Source organism: Tyto alba, unplaced genomic scaffold (genome assembly GCF_018691265.1).
Source record: "Tyto alba isolate M040663 unplaced genomic scaffold, T.alba_DEE_v4.0 Super-Scaffold_29, whole genome shotgun sequence".
NCBI lineage: Eukaryota > Metazoa > Chordata > Aves > Strigiformes > Tytonidae > Tyto > Tyto alba.
The window spans coordinates 8,090,751-8,112,634 of record NW_024881303.1 but is presented as its reverse complement, the minus strand read 5'-3'; the positions used below and the strand labels follow the sequence as shown (position 1 = coordinate 8,112,634).

Genomic DNA, 21,884 nt, shown 5'->3' with positions numbered 1-21,884 from the left:
GATACACAGTGAAATTAGTGGAACTACAGCAAGGATGAACTTGAAAATTTACTGAGGAATGTATGTGTGAGAGCATCTATTCATTATGAAGGCAAACATTTTCCATCTAATTACATGCTCAGATTCAGTAATGGCCTCATTACTGTGGTATCTCAGCACTCTACACTCTTCAGTGTATTTACTTTCATGCCACCTCTGTCAAGCACAAAAGGAGAAGAGAGATTAAGGCTTATATTCTTTAAAATGCCTAAGTGCTCAGCTTCTCTTTAGGGACCTATCTCACTGACATGAAGAAGAGTGAGACCTCTTAATATCTGGAGGTGTCTGAAACTGCATCTTGCCCACAGTTACACAAAAGTCTGTGAAGAAGCAACAACAAAGTCTAATTTTGCTGAGATCAATTTTAGCATCGCATCCACCAGGCTCTCCTTTCCATATAAGCTTTGGAACAGAAGTTCTTGCTGCAGATCATTTTTACTCTAAACTCATCTTCACCTCTGGTATGAGTGGATTGAACAATGTTCACATACACATAAAATATCAACACCTCTGCATTTAATACCATCGTGAAAAGCACTAAATCAAGGAATGCTGCAAGAAGCCAGACATACTTTAGGCTGGCACTGCATAATCTTATTCCGGAGGTTTGGCCAAACCTCTTCTTGTGCAGACTGCTCTGTCTCCATCAACACTGCCCCAACCATAAAACACCTCTTGAGAGCTCATCTGCAAAGGCAATCAGTTTATCTGCAATTCTTCTAATGACCCATTTCTGTCATCATCCTTCTAAGGCAACTAACTGATAATGACAACTCAGGGGAATAATCAACTATAATTTATACATTCCTGTTTTTAGAGCAGGGACCATAGCATGCATTCTGCTTTCATTTCCCCTAAGCTCCACCATTATTAATAAAGCTGACCTGTGAACAAAACCACTGCCAATACAAAAGCATCTAACCCCCTGCTTGAATTTATATTTAGAAAGGAAATAAACAGCCAAAGACTCCTGACCCCTCAGGTCTGTGGACTGCAGGGTACAACACAGTGCCGTACAGACTTTCCCACCTGCACTCCAGGCAAGCTAGCTCATTTCCAAAAGCAGTATAACCATGTCAGCATGCTGCAATCCAGACTAATAACAGCCACAGCAAAATAAAGCCTTGGGCCTAGAGCTTAATTTCACCCAGCTGGCATGCCCACGCTCTTAGCCTACATAATAAATAGCAGCATTGTGTGGCAAAGCAGCCCCAGAGCTTGACTCTGTGCTACTCTGTACACTGCAGCTCAAAGCGAGGTCTCAGTTTGAGACCCAGAAAACTGTTGCTCCATTAGTCATGGCTTTACCTCCCCATTAAATCAGCAGTGGGGCAGAAACACTCTGAAACTGGCTCACTGCAGCTGGATTGGGAAAAGAGCAAAGAGGAGAATTAGACCCAAGCTTTTGTTCCCAACCCCACATCGTGAAAGTCTGGATTAGGCCAGAGGCAGCTTGTGGCCTACTCTATAAATCATACAACAGCTGAGAGCTGCCTAATACACTGCTGAGGAGCCAATTTCTCTTCACTGATTCCACCAAATCTCTGCTGCTCAGGTCCCCTCTCCCATGGCTGGCAGCTTTCACACCAGGGAGAGGGTGGTATCTGGCAATCTTCACAACATGTGAGTCATCAGGGAATAGACCAGCAGCGCCTTTAATTTAAAATGCAGCAGAAAGGAGTATACTGCTCCCAGGGAGCACTGTTTGGCCTGAGGGGACGGAATTGCCAGCATCGGTGACTGGTTTCATGCAGGGATGGGCTGCAGAGGGCAGGAGATGAGGGACAGGCTGGGAGGGGAAGGAGATGAGGGCTCCCTGGAAGCAATGCCCAGGTCTCTCAGGAAGGAAAGCTGCTTCCAGAGAGCCTCTGAGCTCAATTCCTTGGTGATCCTCCTCTGCTGTCACAACACCCCATGTCCACTCCATTTTACAGTGCCAGCCCTCACCGGGGAGAGGCTGCAGAGCCAGCTTACCGCCTCCAGCCCTGGGGAGGTGCAGCTTTAGTCAGGGCTTACACAGCTAAAGCAGAACACAGACACCTCTCCTGATGTGCAAGGTGACTCTCCTCTAACAAGGGCTTTTCAACACTTTCCACAACATACTTTGGGCTTTATGCATCGCTGCTGCCTCCGCGAAGGGGTGGGAACTTTACCCGAGAGCGCATCAGAAAGCATGACTGCACAACTTCTCAGCAACAGCAGTGGCGTGACGTAAGGATGTGTAACACTGGCTTCTCACACCTCTAGCAGTGGTGCCCACAGGCATGCCTTTATTATACAGCCTGGCATCAGATCTCCTGCAAACACTACTCTGTAGAGTCACTGCAGATTTGCACGAAACATTCAGCTCCAACTGAAATTTGGAATTAGGAGAGTTCTACCCTGGAAGCAATGGCTTGGCTTCTGTTTATTTTGGGAGGGGAAAAAACTTCCGTTGTTCTTTTTTTTTTTTTCTTGTTGGTCAGAGATATAGGAGTGGGAGAGGCATCAGCATACATTCCACTTCAAATGTACTCCTTTGATTCAGAAATATCTTCATTTTTATACCCATCAAGTGTAACATGGATTATACTTTTCATAGACCTTTTAGAAATACAAAACTATTGAAAACATTACTGGATGACTGCACACTATCACTGGATGTCTAGTTATCTTGGAACATTCCCCACAAAATCACACAATCACTCCTTGAAAGTCCATTTTTCTGTGACTTGCTTTTCTGAGCCTAATCAGTCCCAGATCTCACATGCAGTGGGAAGAGCTGTACCAAGACAGTCCATCCGCCCAGCAACACCCGATACCACATGTCTTAGTAAGTCTATAAAAATCTGGCAAATATAGCATATGCTGACTCTCTACCAAATACTCTCTCAGGCTCCAGCGATTTGTGACTCAAGAAATTCCTCAGTCAGAGGCAGTGTTTTCCTATTTAATTGCCCCCAGTGGATCCTTCTTTGTGAACGGGTCCTGTGCTGGACCAAACTCAAGCAGGCTTCTAAGGTCCACAATGTCCTGCAGCGAGGAACTCAACAGCGTTAGTGAAGAGCCGTCTCCTCTTCATGACCCACTGCCTCCTCGCTTTATTTTATGATCCTTTGGTTCTGTACCAGGAGAGACAACAAGTAACTGTTGCCAACTCTCTTTCTCAACACTGATGATTTCACAGACCTCTGTGAACTCTTCCCCCCGTCTCTGTCACAGGAGGCACAGTCTATTCCGCGGCAGCTCACTGGAAGCTGTTCCCATACCCCCGATTGTCTCTGACACTCCTCACTACATGTTTCCAGTTCTGCCACATTCTTTTTGAATAGAGGAGCCAGAACTGTACACAGTATTCATTACACTGGTACACTGTATATTTACATTCAAATATCAATTTTTCATTTTGTCCTCTGTATAGTTCTAACCTTTAACTTGGTTTTTTTTTTCACTGATACTGCTGATCACCGAGTGGACACTTTCCTGGAGTTATTTACTAGAAGCCTAATATTTCACTCCCAAGTGGCTCTGAGCCCATACAGATTAAGTTTGAATTCCACCCCTGCCCCCATGCAATACCTTACATTCATCCACATTTCATCTTCCACCTTTCTTGGTAGATCTTACTGCAAGTTTATTCAAGATATTTTCAAGGATGGGCAACTAAAAGGTGCAGAAGGAGAGGTGGTCTTGTACAAGTTTACTGTCGCTGACTGGCAAGTACTCGGCAGCAAGAAGCTGCCCAGCACCTCTACTGTTCTGTTAACCAAGCTCTCTGGAGGACTGAATCCACCCCAGCTTGCTCTAAAATAGATCCCACCTTCTACTACTGATGAGATGGAAGCATGAATTACAAAGCTTTAGGAACTCAAGCAAGTTCGATGTTCAGAACAAGATATGCAGGTAAAAAGTTATTCTTTTTTATTCAGCTTCCTGGCCTGAATGGGAGCAATCAAATAAATTAACCTGTGCCTTAGTTATCCAGGAATGAAACAGGGATAATAACCTTCCATCCCTCACAAACAAGTCAATAAAATAAAATCCACTAATGGCTTTCAAGCACTCTGATACCAGAGCAACAATTACTGTGTAAGGATCCTACTTTTTCTACGGGAGCATCTTCTGTACTCTTGGTGTTGTTATCTGTGGCTCAGGTAGATGTTTGTTTTCAGACAAGTCTTTACTTCAAGAATTTCTCCTGTTCTCAACAGAAATCCTGATAGCTTGTTCTCTCCTTCCTGTCTTTTCTAGCATTAATGCTATTGTATTTGTTTAATGAGGTTAATATGCTGCTGGTATAATAATGATCATGTATGGATGTAATTATTATGTGTGATTAATTCCGCAGCTGCTGAAAAGCTTAGAGGACTTTTCTTAGGCAAGGGAATAACTTTACAATAGTCCTTCTCAAATTGCATTACACACAGACATAAACCCCAAAAGAAATGCTAAAGTGGAAAGAATGAAGGCTGGATTAGAGGAGAGTTGCACCCAGCAGAGCAGCTGATGAAGGTTAAACATTATGTGGGCAGAGACCATCTCTCTGTTGCATGTTTATGCACTGACTAGCACAAATAATTCCTGGTCCATCACTACAATCCCAAGGTACTACTACCATGCATATAGTATGTAACTAGTTATAAATTTTTAAAGATATGACTACCAGTGGTGTAGGCTTCTCTTGTTACTTTTTTTATAGTAAACATCCTTTAAACGAACATGCTGTGTTTTGTTCTAAGAAGATACAGTATCACAGACCAAAATATGAACCCCTACAAAATGCTAGCACGGGTTAATGATTTTTACAAGAACCAAAGAGAATGAGGTGCACAGCAGACAAGCCATTAGCGCTAAAATACCAAGGGTGTCCACATCTGACAAAACTGTAGATGCTTTTCTGCATGAGGCTTTTTGGCACACACTGATAATTTATGGTCCGATGCTGCAGCCATACTCTTGAGTGCTCTTAAGTGCTCTGAGTGATAATGCATCTATTTGCGTGATCAGGGATTGTAGACTCAGGCCTGTAACTCAGCATGTTCCCCAGAACAACACCTGGACGCTTACTCTTGACCAGGCTATCCTTAAATCCCACATATGTGACCTGAAAAGAAGACACTGCCTGCAAGATTTAAGTCTCTGTAAGCTGTCCAGCTGTTTTCTAACCTATGTAAGCACCCACCACTTTGATATTAAACTGACTCAGTTTAAAGGTTTAAGTGAAAGAGATGATTGCCCAGGAAAAACTGAAACACGTGCACAATTTTCCTTTCCTTCTCCAGAAAACCATCTGGTTTAGCCTCTGAAATCTTTAACACCTAAAATCACCCAGTTCCTTCTGCACGCAGTGAAATCCCAGTGCGAGGGTGACAAGGAGGGAGCACGTACAGCGCAGGAGATGCTGAGCTCAGCTGTGCAGGACCGCAGGTGGTAGACAAGAGGGTCAAGGTGGGCAGAAAGCACAGCTGGAGAATCTGCTGTCATGCAAGGCTCTCCTGTCATTCCCCACAGCTGCAGCTGCCAGCAGCAGACAATACTAAAGCCACTGGGCTGCAACAGGACCACATATGGGCACTGTATAGGCTCTGTGCATGCAGGGCTAGGAATGGAGATGGATTCTGCCCATTGACTTCTCTCAGCCTTACCATAAATGGCTGCCCTGAATAGCAGTTTGGGCTTGGTATTTAAGTGTCCTGAAGCGCTATAATATCTGAAATCCCCATGATACTTGAAAGAAATAAATCACTCCCTCTGAGCTTCAAACAACAGAACCACAGATAGGTCATATTTGAGAAAATACAAGGGCTATTTGCTCACCCTCCAGAAAGGGAGATAGCAGTTTTAGTTTTCACCTAGTGAAGGACTTATCGAGCATCTCATTCTGCCACCAGCATGTTTCAGACAGTAACGATCAGGTCTCACAGCATCTGAGACAAGTGCTGGTTTTATTCCTTCTTTTTAACTTCTTTCAATTTCTGCTTCACTGGGTTTTCCTTTTCTCTCACCACATTACTGGGAACTTTACAGGCACAGAAGAACAATGCAGAATGCAGAAGCAACAATGTGACTTGGAATAAAAGAAGCAGACTGTGATAGGTTCAGAATTTGACTGTAATCATTTATGAATTTCCATGTTTCACCTAAAAACTGATCTCACACTGAGAGATACTGGTCTGACAATGCTAAAGTTGATCTGGATACAGAAAGGACGCAAAGAAACAACTCAAGATAGCCTTAACAGCAAAGGTGCAAGAGCTGTCATGAAACAATGTCAGAACTATTAATTTGGGTGGCTGACAGAAGACTTTGGCCAGCTTATCAAACCAATTGAACTAGGTTTATCCGAAGCCCTGAAAACACAGAAACAGAAAATTCAGGCAGAATTTAAAATGAAAGGTTCCTCAAGGAACACCTCCTTTTCCCATATCCGGCTCCTGTTCTCATCTCATCAACAAACACAAAATACTTACCAGGTTTGAAGATGCTGCCAAACAAGCTACTGCACTCCTGTGCTCCTAGCCAACTAAAAAGCTGAATGAGGCATCTAAAAAAAGCTAACCTGTGCACACACAGCTATCTGCCAAACCCCATCCCACCAGAGGCCCAGGACAGACACAACTCCCCAGCACTCACGGACCGTGAGTCGCAGGGTTGCTCTGCTTACTGCAACACACAGAGCTGCACAACATGCACCCAGAAAGACATTTCTTAGAATACCAAAAAATGACAGTAATTTGGTCCTGATATTGCAGGTAGTAAGCTGGAAGGCAATCATTTGAGTTCTCTGTGGTGAAGACATTTAATTTATGGGAAAAAAAGTGGGGCATTACAGATTCCTGACCCAACCGGATACGAGACAACTTATTCAGGGCCTGATTTAAGAATGGAAGTGCATCATAATCCTCATCTTCGGGCAGCTAAGAGACAAAACTCCAATACCACAGGTAGATAATTGAAAACATGCCAGAAAAAAAAAAAAGGCAGCAAATTAACTTAGACCTATATTGGGACTGTTTTAATTTCATTTCTGAGAACAAAACTTTAGGACGTATCTACATTGCAGCATATATAAACACAGGTGAGCTTGCTTGCTAGAGCATGTGGTAAGACTCTTGTCTTAGTCTACCTTTGTGGTCCCAACTTGAAACCTTTTAATAAAACATGCACATGCAAACAAAAATATGTCTTTAAGTAACATGGAGACCTATGTTGCCACAGCTAATGTAAGACTACCTAGAGCTACACAGACTGGGGTCTTGTGTTTTACTGTTGCATACACTTGCCCTTAATTTTCAAGGGACTGACTCATGAGACAGATTATTTCTGTAATACACTGAAGTATAGTCTAGTGGAAATTTAAGTTTTCCCATCCATACACTGAACTATATTACGTAAATATTTTGCTAGCTCTGGGCCAAAGAGCACAGCAACTTGCAGAAGCAATCTTAGCATTCTGCAAGCTGGAGATGCTATGTCAAATCCAGCCAAACACAAAGGTTTTTACCTTTAACAGGCAGGCAATCACATCACAAAAAGCAAACAGACCAACAAACAAAAAATTTTTTTGCACTGCCATTAGCTGCTGGTTTCAGACAGGAGGCAAAAGGACAATACGAGATGACCACAGCACTGCCATTCAACCCCTGGATGAGGCACACCAGCAGCAAAGCAGATAGCACCATGCACTGCGGCTGCATGACCCCATCTATATTGTAAGCATTAGCACCATCCATTCACCATACAACTCAACAACTAGCTACAGCTCTGGGACTAACTAAACCTACTCTAAGGCAATTTCCATTTTTTTCCTCTAGGAGGAAGGGAACTCAACTGTTTCAACCCAGAAGAACAACTTTCAAATCTTTCTGCAGAAGATTATTTTGTGCAGCAGCAGAGAATTCACAGCAGCAGGATCCCCAAAGGACCAGGTCACCTAGCACTCAGCGGCACAGCAAGGGGACTAAACAAAGTACAGCCCTGGGAAACACTTAATAGCACTAGGCAGGGCCTCTGCAGCTCACGTGGTAATACACAATCACTTGGAAAAGCACTTCTTTTTATGGATCTGCTGAGAATTACTCTGTGCTTTGGGTATAATAACACTTTTGCCATAATCAGATGTTGTAAAGGTATATGCAATAAAAGAGACATTCAGGTATTACTGTCCCATCAGCTGTGTCTCCATATGATTGCCTCCAATTACACTGTAAAATTTACCAGTACATGTATTTGAAATAATGCTTTTAATTTTCAATCAGATACTCTGCAAGGAAGCCCAGCTCAGAAATTACATAATTGAGTATCTTGAGGAAGAAAATAAAAAGCAAATTTTGACTCAATGGTGTTATTTAATAGCAGTGAAAGTACTTACCAGGTGGCCTATTAATTGCGAGGTTTCGGAAATGACTGCCTTTGATCATCTCCACTGACAGCCGCCCCGTAGTGGCATTGTACGACAATCCCACGAGCAGCTCTGGCACCCCTCCATGCGACAGGGACTGTGTTGAAGAAGCGCTATCACTGTGAGAGATTGCTGATAGACTAAGCTGAGAGTCTGCACTCTGCAGGGAAAGAGCACTGAAAGTCTCATCAGGACGTTCACCACCACCCTCCCTTAATTTATATCTTGTAGCCTTGTTTAGGAAGATCTCTCTTAAGAAATGACAATGACTAAGAATTAATTATTATGGGACACCAGAAGAATCAGAGCATCGCTTTTACAAAAACACCTCTCTGAACTTTCTCTTTAAAGATGAAGAACTCTGCATAATGTGTTACCACTAGTGTAAATCAAAGCTTCTGAGATAAGCATATATCCTAGTACATCATTGCACAGTAAATCTCCTTGACAATGACTTTTGGATGGAATGCAGTTTGCAGTTTGGGTTTTTTGGGTCATGTACTGTGTATTTTCCTACTTTCTTTCCTTGTTACTATGATGCTCCCTCTACCCCCTCTTCACCCAGAGTATGATGTTTTATTCATTTAGTGTGCACAACCTCTCACTGAGCTTTTTGTAGACAATGAATCATGACAGAGCTCATCTACACAAATTGATTGGCATAGCCAGAGCTGGATATAACTGTGATGTGCACGGAAGACTATGAAGCAGCAGAGCCAGTTCCTCCTCACATGACCTATATCTCCACTTCCATCTGTCATGAAAAGGAACATTACTAAGCATTTCTGGTAACATGGAAACTGCACAACGCAGAGATCCACAAGCTAGCAGCTACTGCCAAGCGAGGCAGCTCTTGCACTGGCAGTAGTACAGGTCCACCAACATTACAGTGCACAAGAATACTGTCCTCGTTGAAATTAAGACTTAATCAGCCTCGGTGGTTCCAGAACCAACCTACTATTTCTTCATGGCAGAGCATTTGATGACTTGTGTAGATGTAGTACACCTACATGATTTTGTGTAAGCTTGCTAGCTGAGCCATTATTAGTAAGGCACAGCATTGTGTAGGGAAGACATGCCCTGTGCTTCCCCTTACTGATAACTTTTTAAGTCACAGTAGGACAGATCCACCACTTGCATCCTAACATCCTAACATAACATGCCTTGAATGAAAAATATCAGGCACAGCTGGTCCCCATTCACCAGAAGAACAATTTTATGGACTCCATATTTCTATCATCAAACTTACGCTCAAATTACTCCTCGGCTCCAAGACCAATGTCACCTTCACTTCCCTCTCCTGGCTGATGTTGCTCAGATAGAACAACTGCTCTCCCATCATCTTCTCTCCAATCATCTTGTGCACCGCATAGAGGCGGAAGCGAATGGCGTGGGTGCTTAACTCCCCTGGCTCCAGCTTACTGAAGGTAATTTTATCCTTGAACACGGGGACGGGTCCTCTCTGAACACTTGTCTTACCCCTCTGTTTCTTGCTAGGCATCAGGACTGTGTGCACTTGCCAGGTGTTCACACCACTGCGGTCTTTGTCTGGGATATTCCTGGCCTCAAAGACAGTTACTACAAGCTTTTGACTTGAGACTTTATAGTTGAAGATGACATCTAGATCACCACATTTACAGATGGGCTCATGAGCACCATGATGAGCTGGTACACTGTTCACTTCATTATGTTCCTGCAAAGAGAAGAAAGAAGTAAAACCTCCATTGGAGGTCAACTGTCCGTGATCCCAACTCTACTTGAAAAAAATTGTTATTCTCACTTGTGCTTGCAAGTGTAGGCAGATGCCCTGCAAAATAGGACCTCACTGTTTCTTGAAAGGCCAGTGAGAGTTAATTGCCTGATTTTGTGTAATATTCCCCATACAATCTAGTAAGCAACAGCACTTGTTGAAATACTTCCAACAAAAAGTTTCAACATTCAAACATTTAAATATTGTTAATTTGGCAAAAATTCTACACAGGGAAGAACTGAGCAAAGGAACTTTTTAAATTTCATTCAAGTCAATTTTGAGGCATTAGTAACACTTTCTGGTTTCATCTGGTTAAAAAAAAAACAACTTAACCTATCACTTTGAACACACACTGGATTTTTTTCAAAATGAATTTTCTTACGTTACCAAAATCAAACAATTCAGTCAAGCCTGCTAATTTTGGGGGTATTTTGTTCTGCTGGAAATTAAAAAAAAAATAAGCACTGTGCTCAATTTGATGGGAGGGGAAATCACCATATCAGAATTTCTTGCAGAATGGAAATTCCATTCCTAGATGCTACCCTATAATTCAATACATTTCCTACAGCTAAAGCAATGATAATCAAGAAAAACAGTCTGATTAAATACATATTGATTCTTTATTCCCTTTTTAAATCTCCCAAAAGAAGCATCTGTTCCTTCTGTTCAGTTTGGATACTAATACATTCAGAATAAAAATTCAAAATAAACAATCAAAACATGCGCAGACCAATTCACACACAATCTTTTACCTACTTTTAAAACAAAAATCATCTTGACAAAACAAGATAAAAAACATGGATGCTCACCTTACCCTTTGATGAGTGGGCGTGCGCATTTCTGTTCAAAAGTGCCTTTTTATCTTAGAGCTAGAATGTGCTTCGTGTGATAAAGGGGTTGCTATAGCGATCAATGATTTGTATTTAAACATGAGTATACACTGTACTAGGGAAAGATTTTCAGTTAATAGCCAGAAGGTGAATTAAGGCCTGTCACTAGCACTCTGAGTCACCCTCCTCCTCAAACATTTATCTTCTTCTGCATTTCAAGTAACACTTGTTTTCAACACAGGAATCTTATTGTTTATAGTACAGATGATGGACCATAGGACTTCTGATGTAACTCCCTTCAGAAGTATCTAGGGTGGTATATGTCTCAGACAAGACCTCGGACAAACCTCAAAATTTATATCTACTTCCTGTCAGCCTAGTTTTCAAGTGCTCAGATTCATCTGTTATGTCATGCAAAGTTCCAGCTTTTCATTTTTCATAGGTGTTTAAGAGATTCAGGCATGTGAATACAAAAGTCCATGCGTGTGCACATTAGTGATGGAGACCTGCTGTCATACATCTTGCAGAAGTAATGTCAAAGAGAGAAAAATCACCGCTTGGACAGCACACAAAATGACTTGGCTGCCCATAAAAATGCCTGTCTGTATGAACAGCAGGCTGCAAAGACAAAAAAGCAAGGCAGGCCAGGTTGCCTGGAGAGAACGCGATGTTATGCAAATGCTAAGTGCTGCTGCGTAGCTGTCAAGTTATATCTGTCTGGCTGATGAAATAATATTTAAGAAGGGAACATAATGGGATTGCACTTGATTCATGTCTCCCTCCACATGTTCATTCCTCCCCACTTTCATCTGTGCATTTGCTATTGAGGAGACGGAATCAAGGCACATTTGAGAACTGCTGCTAAAGGGTGGAGACAACTGTGCTTTCATCTACGTGTCTGATCTGGAGAATGTGAACTCCCGTGCGTCATCATAAACCCACAGGTATGAAGATCCAAGAGGCACTTTCCTACCCCAACAGGGCTGAGCATCTCATCTTCTGGCAGCATGTAGGGCAGACTGAAGATCTGCTATCTGTTTTTTGACAGAACAGCTAGAAAGGATCTGGATTTCAGGAAATCTCAAATTGTGCTACTATAGCTGTGGCCACATCCACTGCAGAGAAAACTGCATGAACTGGAGACAGAGAGGGAAATGAAAATGACAAACTCCATGGCAGTAAACTTTCCGTGGGCTACCAAGCTTTAGAGACTTCATGGGCTGGCCCTTTCAGAGAGCACTGTGCTATCTGGGACTCACCCCTGCCCAGGTTTTCAGCACACAAAGCTTACGGATACTCAATCTCCTTTCTATGGAAGTCACTGACAGAATTCCCCTAGGCTTTCGGAGCTCAGCTGGGGCTATGAGTCCTTTGTGAACATATTGGTTATCCAGACACTTAAACTGGAATCCAAGGAAACTGTGGGTTTTAGATACCTCATCTGAATTTCTTTCTTTCCCTCTTCCCAGCACAGATGAGAGGTCAAGCCAAGTATACCGACTGATACTGTATGTCTAACCAGGCCGTTCGGGACTGCCAACATCCAATTCACTAGGTAAAATAAGTCCATTTCTGCCAGAGAAACCTGAAAGAGCCGCTAATTACAGACAAGGCTTGAAATGGTACTTGTAGTTCCACTTCAGGGGCATAAAATTATCATTTTTGTCTCTAAAGAGGGGTCCTTTGAGTGGAGCATAATAGCACTTGGACATTTCTGGCTTGTCAGAACATTTAGTTCCTGCAGTAAGAAGTCTTTCGTTGATCCACACAATACGTTTGGATGAGAAGATGCTTGTAGTAGATAAACTGGGACTTGGGCATATCTGCCCCCTGATGACATAACCACTCTTCGCATTTTTAAAATACAGATACCAGGAGCAAAACGAGAGATGTATTCCAAAGAAATACAAGAGGACACTGGAGACACTGCGGCACATGTGAACCACGGCAATGTACATCAAATGTAGAAAAGAAGAAATGAGCCTCATATGAGCAGACAGACAGTACTCGTCAGAGGCACGCAGCAAAGAAAGGGGCAGGCTGCTGCCGCGCCGAGTTGCCATGTGTTGTGTAGTATTCTGTGGGACTGGATTGTGCAGCAAACCAAAATGCTGTTCAAAACACCCCTTAGGGCTGGAGCACGTGCACCAAGGAGCTGCCTTCCATCTCTTTAAGTGGCTGCAGGCAGCATGCTCTAAGGAAAGGAACCTTTCCCTCAAAGCCTTGTTGCTCAGAGTGCGAAGGAGGTATTAATTTCCACAGCTGAAAAACAGTCTCTTTTAACTCAGGCAGAAGATGTGACCTTTGTGCTGTTCTTTTATTATGTCTGATGTAGGCTGATATTTTTTCAGAAATTTAATCTTGTGGTAAAATAATAATGAAAACCAACACATCATGCAGAAAGATTATGAGAGAGAAGGAGGATGCTAAGCCATCAGGTGTTTACAATGCCTTAAAATCTGTAATGTTTTCTTGAGGCTTCAGAATAATGGTGCAGAAGTAAGGGTAAGCAGAGGAGCTCCAACCTCCGGCTCTCTCCTTCCCTAGGGGGATCCCTGGTACCAATGGGGACCAGAGTGATGGTCACTTTGGCCAAGTCAAGGGCCACCCCCACCAGTTGCCTCCAGCCTTCCAGATACCTCCAATTGCCTAAGCCATAGAAACCACCCAGAAAAAGAGGCACAGATCTGAACCAGTGACCACACACCATGTCCCTGGACACATACCCTGAACATACAGCCAGTAACAAAGCCCTGGGCCACCACAGAGTGCTCTTTGCTAAATTATAGTAAATGCTGTTAGACAGCTAATGACTCCAATTTCAGTTCAGAGATTGCAGTTAGAAACCAAGCAATAAAGCAGCTTCTCTAAATGAGTTTAAGTAGCAAGAGGTAAAATACCAGAAAAAGGGGAAATACATGGGGGGGGGGGGTTAAGTTTATGCACACATGCACACAGGAGTACTATTGCCTTGTGCTGTGCTGATCAATTTTTTGCTTCATTTCTCCTCTAACATTTTTTGGCCCCCAATATCCTTCAAAAGCTTACATCATGTGTTACAAATGACATTTCACCATACCTCAGGGCTCCAAGCTGATGAGCTGTCAATGGCATCATTTACTTCAAATCCCCGGTTCGTAAATGCCGTTGCCATTTCCAAACGTCCTTCCGTGGCTTGCCGGCTAACGCCATCGGCAGTGCCACACTCCATCCTTGTCCCTTTATGCTGCCCAGTGCCCCTACTCTCAGACGTTGTTCTTGAATCAACAGATACATGGCCATCTTCACAGTAGGATAGGTTGTCTTGGTAACTCAGCTGGCTTAGTCCATCCAGATCTAACAATTTTCAGAAAGAAAATAATTTCAGAGGGATTAGAATGCATTCTTCCCCCTCTCCCTCCCAAAATGTGCTTTTCTATTTTTTATTTTTTTTTTTTTTCCCCTCATCTCCAGTGTATGCAAGAGACAGTTTCTACTTCTAAGAACTGCAGCATTTGACTTAACAAATACTATATAAATCAGCACTTGATAGAGCGGACATGGCTGCTTCTCACTCCATCCTGAACTGAGAAACTGGTTGACTTTACTTGAAGAAGTTAACAACCAAATGCCATTATCAATGAAGTGTTTGGGGCACTCAAGTGCCTTGGGGCTGCTCTGTGACCCCAAAGCAATTACGCCCATAAAAGCACAGGTCAGACAAATTACAGAAAAGCATAGCATAGGCCTGATGAACAGGTATCAGCAACTTCCTTCTATGCAAGAGGAGGAGGAGGAAAGGACAGGAGTTAGCATTGCCCTAGAGGGGATGGTGCTGGTGAGGAAAGTAGTTTCACAGAGTGCCACCACAACCCTATCACCCATCCCTGAGAGCTCAGGTGTGCACGACCAGCCCCACAAGCCAACTAGGAACCTCCAAATCCCATGTTTGGGCTAAACTGTCCCAAGGGCAACTGAGGAGAGATGTGTTCCCTAATATTCTTCCTGCTTTTATTAGCTTTAACTCATCTCATCTTAAATTCTTACTCCATGGGTTAAAGTAAGGTTCATTAATGAGAATAAAATAATCTTTGGTTCAGACCACAGATTCTTTCTGCACCACTGAAGTCTCTATTTTCACACAGCACTTTTCTTTACTAGACATCAGTGTGAGCTCTCTGGGTGGAACAACACAGATAATTACATGTGCAGGGACATAGATGAAAATAACATCATGATTTGGCCTTGGATGTGTTCTGCAAGCACTTTCAGAAGAAAACCAGGGACCTTCCTCCTAATGCAACTGATGCCAGACCTTGCTTTAGGAACACAAATTGCTAGATTCTGCCTCCATCTCTTCCAAACAAGCAAAGAGCAGTCACAGTGGAAGAAAACAAATTGTGCTTCCAGACAGCTGATGACAGTAATGAAAAGAGAATTATCTCATTTTCAATCACAACTATTTAGGGATTAAAGGTTTCATAGAATGGTTGAGGTTGGAAGGGACCTCTGGAGGTCATCTGCTCCACCGACCCTGTCAAAGCAGGGCTACCTGCTTGTTTGTTCTCCAGAACATCATTACTATGGAATGATCATTTTTTTTAAATTTGGCGTCAAACTCAAATCTTTACAAAATAGTATTAAATACTGTGCTTAATAAAAAACTATTAGTTTGCTTCAGTTTAGATGAACAAGTATTTTCATTCCCCATCTAATAAACGAGACAGGGAACCTGGTAACAACTGAGATGAAGAAGGCTAAGGTACCCAACAACTTTTTTGCCTCAGTTTTCACTGGCAATTGCTCATCCCACATCTCTTGAGTCCCTGAACCTCAAAGCAGAGACTAGAGGAATGAAGTCCCACCCATTGTAGGAGAAGATCAGGTTTGGGACCTTCTGAGGGAACTGGCTAATATAGTTGCTAAGTCCCTCTCCATCATACTTGAAAAGTCATGGCAGTCAGGCAAAGCCCCCAGTGACTGGAAAAAGGGGAACTTCACACCCATTCTTTAAAAGGATAAAAATGACAACCCTTGGAACTACCAACCAGCCAGTCTCACCTCTGTGTCCAGTAAGATCATGCAACAGATCTTCCTGGAAGATATGTCAAGGCATATGGATGACAGGAAGGTGATTAGACACAGTCAATATCGCTCCACAAAAGGCAAACCCTACCTGACCAATGTGGTGACTGCCTATGATGGAATGACTGCATTGATGGACAAGGGAAGAGCAGCAGATGTATCTAACTTGGCTTCTGTAAGGCCAGGCCTTTGACATGGCCTCACACATCATCCTTGTCTCTAAATTAGAGAGATACGCATTTGACGGATGGACTATCTCATGAATAAGGAGTTGGCTGCAAGGCCTCATACAAAGAGTTGCATCCACTGGCTCAGTGTCCAAATGAAGATCAGGAACAAGTGGCGTCCCTCAGGAGTCCATATTGGGACCAGTCCTGTTAAATATCTTTATTAATGACATAGGCAGTGCAATTGAATGCACCCTCAGCAAGCTTGCAGATGACATCAAGCTGAGTGGCACAGCTGATACACGTGAGGGAAGGGATGCCATCCAGAAGGACTTTGACAGGCTTGAGACGTGGGCCAATGTGAACAGCATGAAGTTTAACAAGGCCAAGTGTAAGGTCCTGCACCTGAGTCAGGGCAATCCCCAGTATCAGTACAGACTGGGAGATAAATTGTTTGAGAAAGTCCTTGCAGAAAAGGACCTGGGGATACTGGTGGATGAAAAATTGGGTATGAGCCAGCAGTGAGCACTCACATCCCAGAAAGCCAACCCTATCCTGGCCTGCATCAAGAAAAGTGTGGCCAGCAGGTCGAGGAAGGGGATACTCCTCCTCTACTCTGCTCTTGTGAGACCCCAGCGGGAGGAGTGCATCCAGCTCTGGGGCTCCCAGCACAAGAAAGACATCAACCTGTTAGAGCAGGTCCAAAGGAGGGCCATGAAAATGGTCAGAGGGCTGGAACACCTTTTCTGTGAAGAAAGGCTGAGAGAGTTGGGGTTGTTCAGCCTGGAGAAGATAAGTTGTCAGGAAGACCTTTTTGCTACTTTCAGTACTTAACGTAGGCTTATAAGAAAGATGGAGAGAGAATTTTTACCAGGGCCTGTAGTGGTAGGGCAAGGGGTAATGGTTTTAAACGGAAAGAAGGTAGATTTAGATTAGCTCTAAGGACGAAACTCTTTACTATGAGGTGGTGAGACACTGGAACAGGTTGCCTATTGAAGCTGTGCATGTCCCATCATTGGAAGTATTCACAGTCAAGTTGGATGGGTCTCTGAACAACCTGATCATGGCAGGGGGCTTAGCCTAGATGATCTCTAAAGGTCCCTTCCAACCCAAGCTGTTCTATGATTATCTGAACATCCCCCTGTCTAGAACAAAAAGCCCAGATCTTTCTGAGTAAGAAATTCTATGTTTGGCCTTAGCAGCAAATATGCTGTTTCTGATTCATACCTGCTCAAACAAAAAAAAAACAAAACAAAACAAAAAACAAAAAAAATCCAACAAGAGGAATGGGGATTATACTCAGGAAACATTTCCTGGAGGTGTGGACAAGTCCCTGTCCCTCCCCTTGGCTGCTCTTTTAACTTAACAGCTCAGGGATTAGGCGAATAACTTTATGCCCTTCCTTCAACTATGAATGGTCTCACATTCTCCCTCCCAGTAAAATGCTTCAAGCATGAGCACTTCAACAGAGAAGTCTGAGAGCACCTCACAGCTTTGCAATTATGGTCCTCTTCTGAGACATGGGACCTAGTCCCTCAGGTGAGAAGAGGGATCCAAATTCAGATCTTTCAAATTCCAGGTGAGTGGTCTTCTCATTCCCTTCTGAAATGCAAAACCCACCTTTTCTCATCCTCCTATCTGGTAGATCTAGTCCTGAAACTGAGAGCCTTCACTATCTCACCTCTGCCGTGAGCTGAAACTCTTGAATGAGAGCAGAAAGTAATTTGATTTTTTGCCATCACTCTTATTCTTCTCTACAAAGTCAGAAAACAGAAAGAAGTAAACAGAAGAACATAAGCAAGAAATAAAATAACAGAAATTCCACAAATTTACTGAGACTGAATGGGAACAGGCGCTCCTTAAGGCATTTAATTAGCAAGCCAATGTCTAATACACATTTTAAACAGTGGGTCATCCATCAAAGCACACACCACGCAGCAGGCTTTCAGAATAAAATGCTACTGTAGTAAGAAATTATCCTCACACAATTGTCTTGTGGTTTTGACTCCTGCTGGGATAATATCTAGATCAATAATAGAGGAATTTTCAAAAACTACATTAAAGCCATAAAAGGCTATTCATAACAGGAGAACTCCAGAAATATATTAATAGAGCAAGCCATCTCCCTAAGACTCGGGCACAAAATGCGTGTGCTAGGAAAGCAAATGTAGTATTCAGGGAAAGGAAGAGGAAAGGTGATTCACCGAAACCATTCAGTGAAACAGTCTAGCTTTTTCTTCACATTTGAAGTAGTTTGGTAAGAGATAATCACTTATAAATACCAGTATTAGAGAATCATTTCAAGTAATAGCACAACTACACAGACTCGAACAACTACACCTCTCCAATTACATCCTTTCTAACATTACATTCACAAAAAAAACAGAAGTTCTTCATGTAAAGGAAAAGGTCAGAGCAGTAAAATGCCTGTAATTTACCTGAGAGATCTTTAAGGAAGAAAATGTCAACTGTCTTATGAATACCTGACATGAATAAATAGCACAGCCTCAGGGATATAGGTTGAGACAGCATTATCTAACTATCTGAACTTTAATTAGTCAAGAGTCCCCACAGAGCAATAGCAGCCAATTCTAAAATTAAGGGCAGATAGTACTGTACACTAAAAGAGTGTGATTTTTTCTTTTTCAGCCCTGCTCCCCCAGCCTTTCCCTGTTGTGTCACATCTGTCCACAAGCCAGGAAGGAGGAAAGGGGAATACTGGGGAAAAGAAATCACCAATAAATCAGGAAAGTCTGTATTCAAGATTGGTGAACTGGCTATGAAGAAACTGTAACTTTTGTCAGTTGAAAGCATGAGCATCACCTCCAAATAGAACTCTAACAGGTACTGGGATATGGAAGCATCTCTCCAAAGATACAGGAAAAGCTCAGCACCTCAAACACTGAAAATCAGGCGAAAATACTGTGAAGTGCGCCCTCACACTGGCAGGTAAATGGCATGGTTAACCTACAGTATTTTTCTTCTTTTTTAATGATACACAATCTCTCAGTTCTATGAAACATTACCACGTGCCAAATAAATGTTCTGAGAGGCCTCATCACTTCCTAAAACACACTTCCAGAGTTAAAAGATGAAGCCTAGTAGATCTTGCTAAATTAACACCACACAGTTCATTGACCAGCAAGAAAAAACAAGATGAAGAGTTTAATGTGTGCCTGTGCTGACTGAGGTGATGTTTACTCTGTGGGCTGCAGTGAAACACTGTGCTTTTACAAGAAAAAGTATGTCTTTTCTTTGTGAGTTTTGAAAATTAATGAAATTTGATTCCTTCTTCTAGACTGTATGTAAACACATGCTGAAAGCTAATAATCTGTTTAAATATGGTCCAGAGGAGGAAAAAATATCAGTATGGATCTAGGTACTTCTGGACTTGAAGTCCTCCTAACTACTAGCAGTGATTTTCAAACCCCTCTCCCTAAAAGACAGTAGCAGCAGCAAGTATACAAGTTAGTGGGACTGAGGCATATTTGCCCTCATACAGCAGGAATCCTCTTGCCTGGCCCTTGCTACAGCCCCAGTTCCAAATCACTCTGCAGTACTCTGGCACCACATTCTCCCTTGCACTGAACCAAACCAGATGCAGGCAGACCGAGCAGTGCTCCTGCCCCTGGTTATTTTGAGATTAGCCATCAAAAGGTGCTAAAAAACTTCCTAGAAGAGCCTCAAAGGAGCAGAATCATTATCTAATTACAATAAATCGAAACAAAAATGGCTTGTAAATTTTAGGGGTTAAAGAGAAAAAGGATCTTAAATTTCAAGTGACATTATGCAATCAGGCCAAGATTGTTTAATTTACCACATGCTGGGTAATAGCCTGAGAAGACTCCATGTTTCCAGAACTAAAATGGGCTCTTTATTAACAGGGTGATTTGCAGAGAGGCTGTGGGCAGAGCTGGCATTCAAGCCATTCAGCTCCCCAGAGCATCCTCCAAACACTTACTTCCTGCAGTGTGTACTCCTCTTTCCAAGCTCTATTCAGGTTACTACAAAGATTTTTCACAGGTGAAAAGTTAATGCTAAATGAGTCCAAAGTGCAGACTGTCATGACATTGATAACAGAAACAAAGGGTCAAGGAAAATCTCATGTAAGAACATGATGTGAGAAGACTTTGCCGTATGTCAAGGCTGAGTGGGAGAGAAGTGAGATGTTCAACTTTGCTGTATGCCTAAATTTGTTATAGATTTCTGATTCTGTAAGAAAAGAAAACTACCAGCTCTACGAGTAAAAGGTCTGTTAAGAGAACACAAGCAGAAGAGAAGTCTCAGGCAGAGTCTAAAGATGGTCTGAAAGTGCCATGATCCTAGTCTGGACTCAGCACTTTCAAAAACCCTTCATCCCTCCCATCCAGAAAGGTCCAGAGGATCTGCTCAGCTGAGCGATACACCCTCTGGGCACAATTATGGCTTTACACCCACAAACCTTTCTGTGTTTTGTGATCACAGCACCTGCTAGGGGCCAAAATGGACTCTCACACACATGGAGTTCTTGGATCAGCAACTGGGGGGTAGCAGGGTGTGGGGTTATCTAGGATTTACCCCAACCACTCAGCTTTTCTCCCAGATGAACGTCTCGTATCGGGAGCTGTGGGGGTGTGCAGCTATCGCTGTATTCCCAGGAACAACAGCTGTACATGCCTCAGAAGCCTCTCTGGGTTTGAAGGACACCTGACATACCCAAAGATTAGTTTATAGGCATTTGTTAGTAACAAAGGGTCTAATCTTGAGCTTACTAAGTAATGAGGCAGAGAACTGAATGTCTTAGTGAACGCAGGCTTCAACATCTGGTTTCATCTAGTTTCTGAACAGCTATTTAAACAATATTAATACAACCTCTGAAAAGAAAAGAGCAACTCTGCACCATGTTGTGCCAGAAGAAGAGTTCAATGGAGCCATATCTTTAAATGATCGCTCTAATCAGAGGGTGTATCAAAATCAAGCAATTGTATTTCAAAATTAAAACATTCTACGGAACTAAAAACAAAGGGCACTTTCATGGCTTTTCCCTCTAATGAACTTCTCCAGATTTTAGAATGTGTTCAGGCCAATTTTCTAAGTAGCTACATTTTTAAATGCATTTCATCTCTGTTTGTATAAAAGAGTCATTACATTAGTCCATAGAAGATCATAAAATTCTTTCCTTCTGTGCCATAAATTTTTAGTTTCCGTCAGTGCCTGACATTTGGCATATGTGCTGGCAAATGATACAGCATAATTCATTCACTGTTCACCTTGTGTTTGCAAAGCTGTTACAAAAGGAGACATTCAGCTTCTGCTAAAAGGCTTGCTTAAAGAGATGACTTAAGTGGCACAGATCAAAAATAATTAGACGAAGTCCTGCAGTCTTTACTCTGGCAAAATTGGCAATAAAATCCATGAAAACCCCTGTGTATTAGGAGTTAGTATTCAAAAGCCATATTCAGTTAATGGAAAGATCTCCATGGACTTCGGCAGGGCTTGGATCCAGACTCTTCCCTCTAAGTATTTTAGAAATGAGCTGCAAGTAACTAATATGGAAACCAAGTTTAGTAAGAGAGAAAGCAAGATTCAGGACTTGTTCTCCAAAACAAAAGAACATCTCAATGTTGAGGCTACAGATCTTAGACTCAAACTTCTTTAATCTCATTTCATGCAAA

At 42.5% G+C, this 21,884-nt stretch overlaps 1 protein-coding gene across 1 annotated transcript in view; it reads right to left on the bottom strand.

Moving 5' to 3' along the window:
• Positions 1 to 21,884, bottom strand: part of SYT16 (synaptotagmin 16) — a 117,886-nt gene that overhangs the window by 12,166 nt on the left and 83,836 nt on the right. The window contains 3 exon segments of the mRNA XM_042799099.1: positions 8,390 to 8,579; positions 9,669 to 10,112; positions 14,079 to 14,335. Coding sequence (XP_042655033.1) covers positions 8,390 to 8,579; positions 9,669 to 10,112; positions 14,079 to 14,335 — 891 coding nt within the window.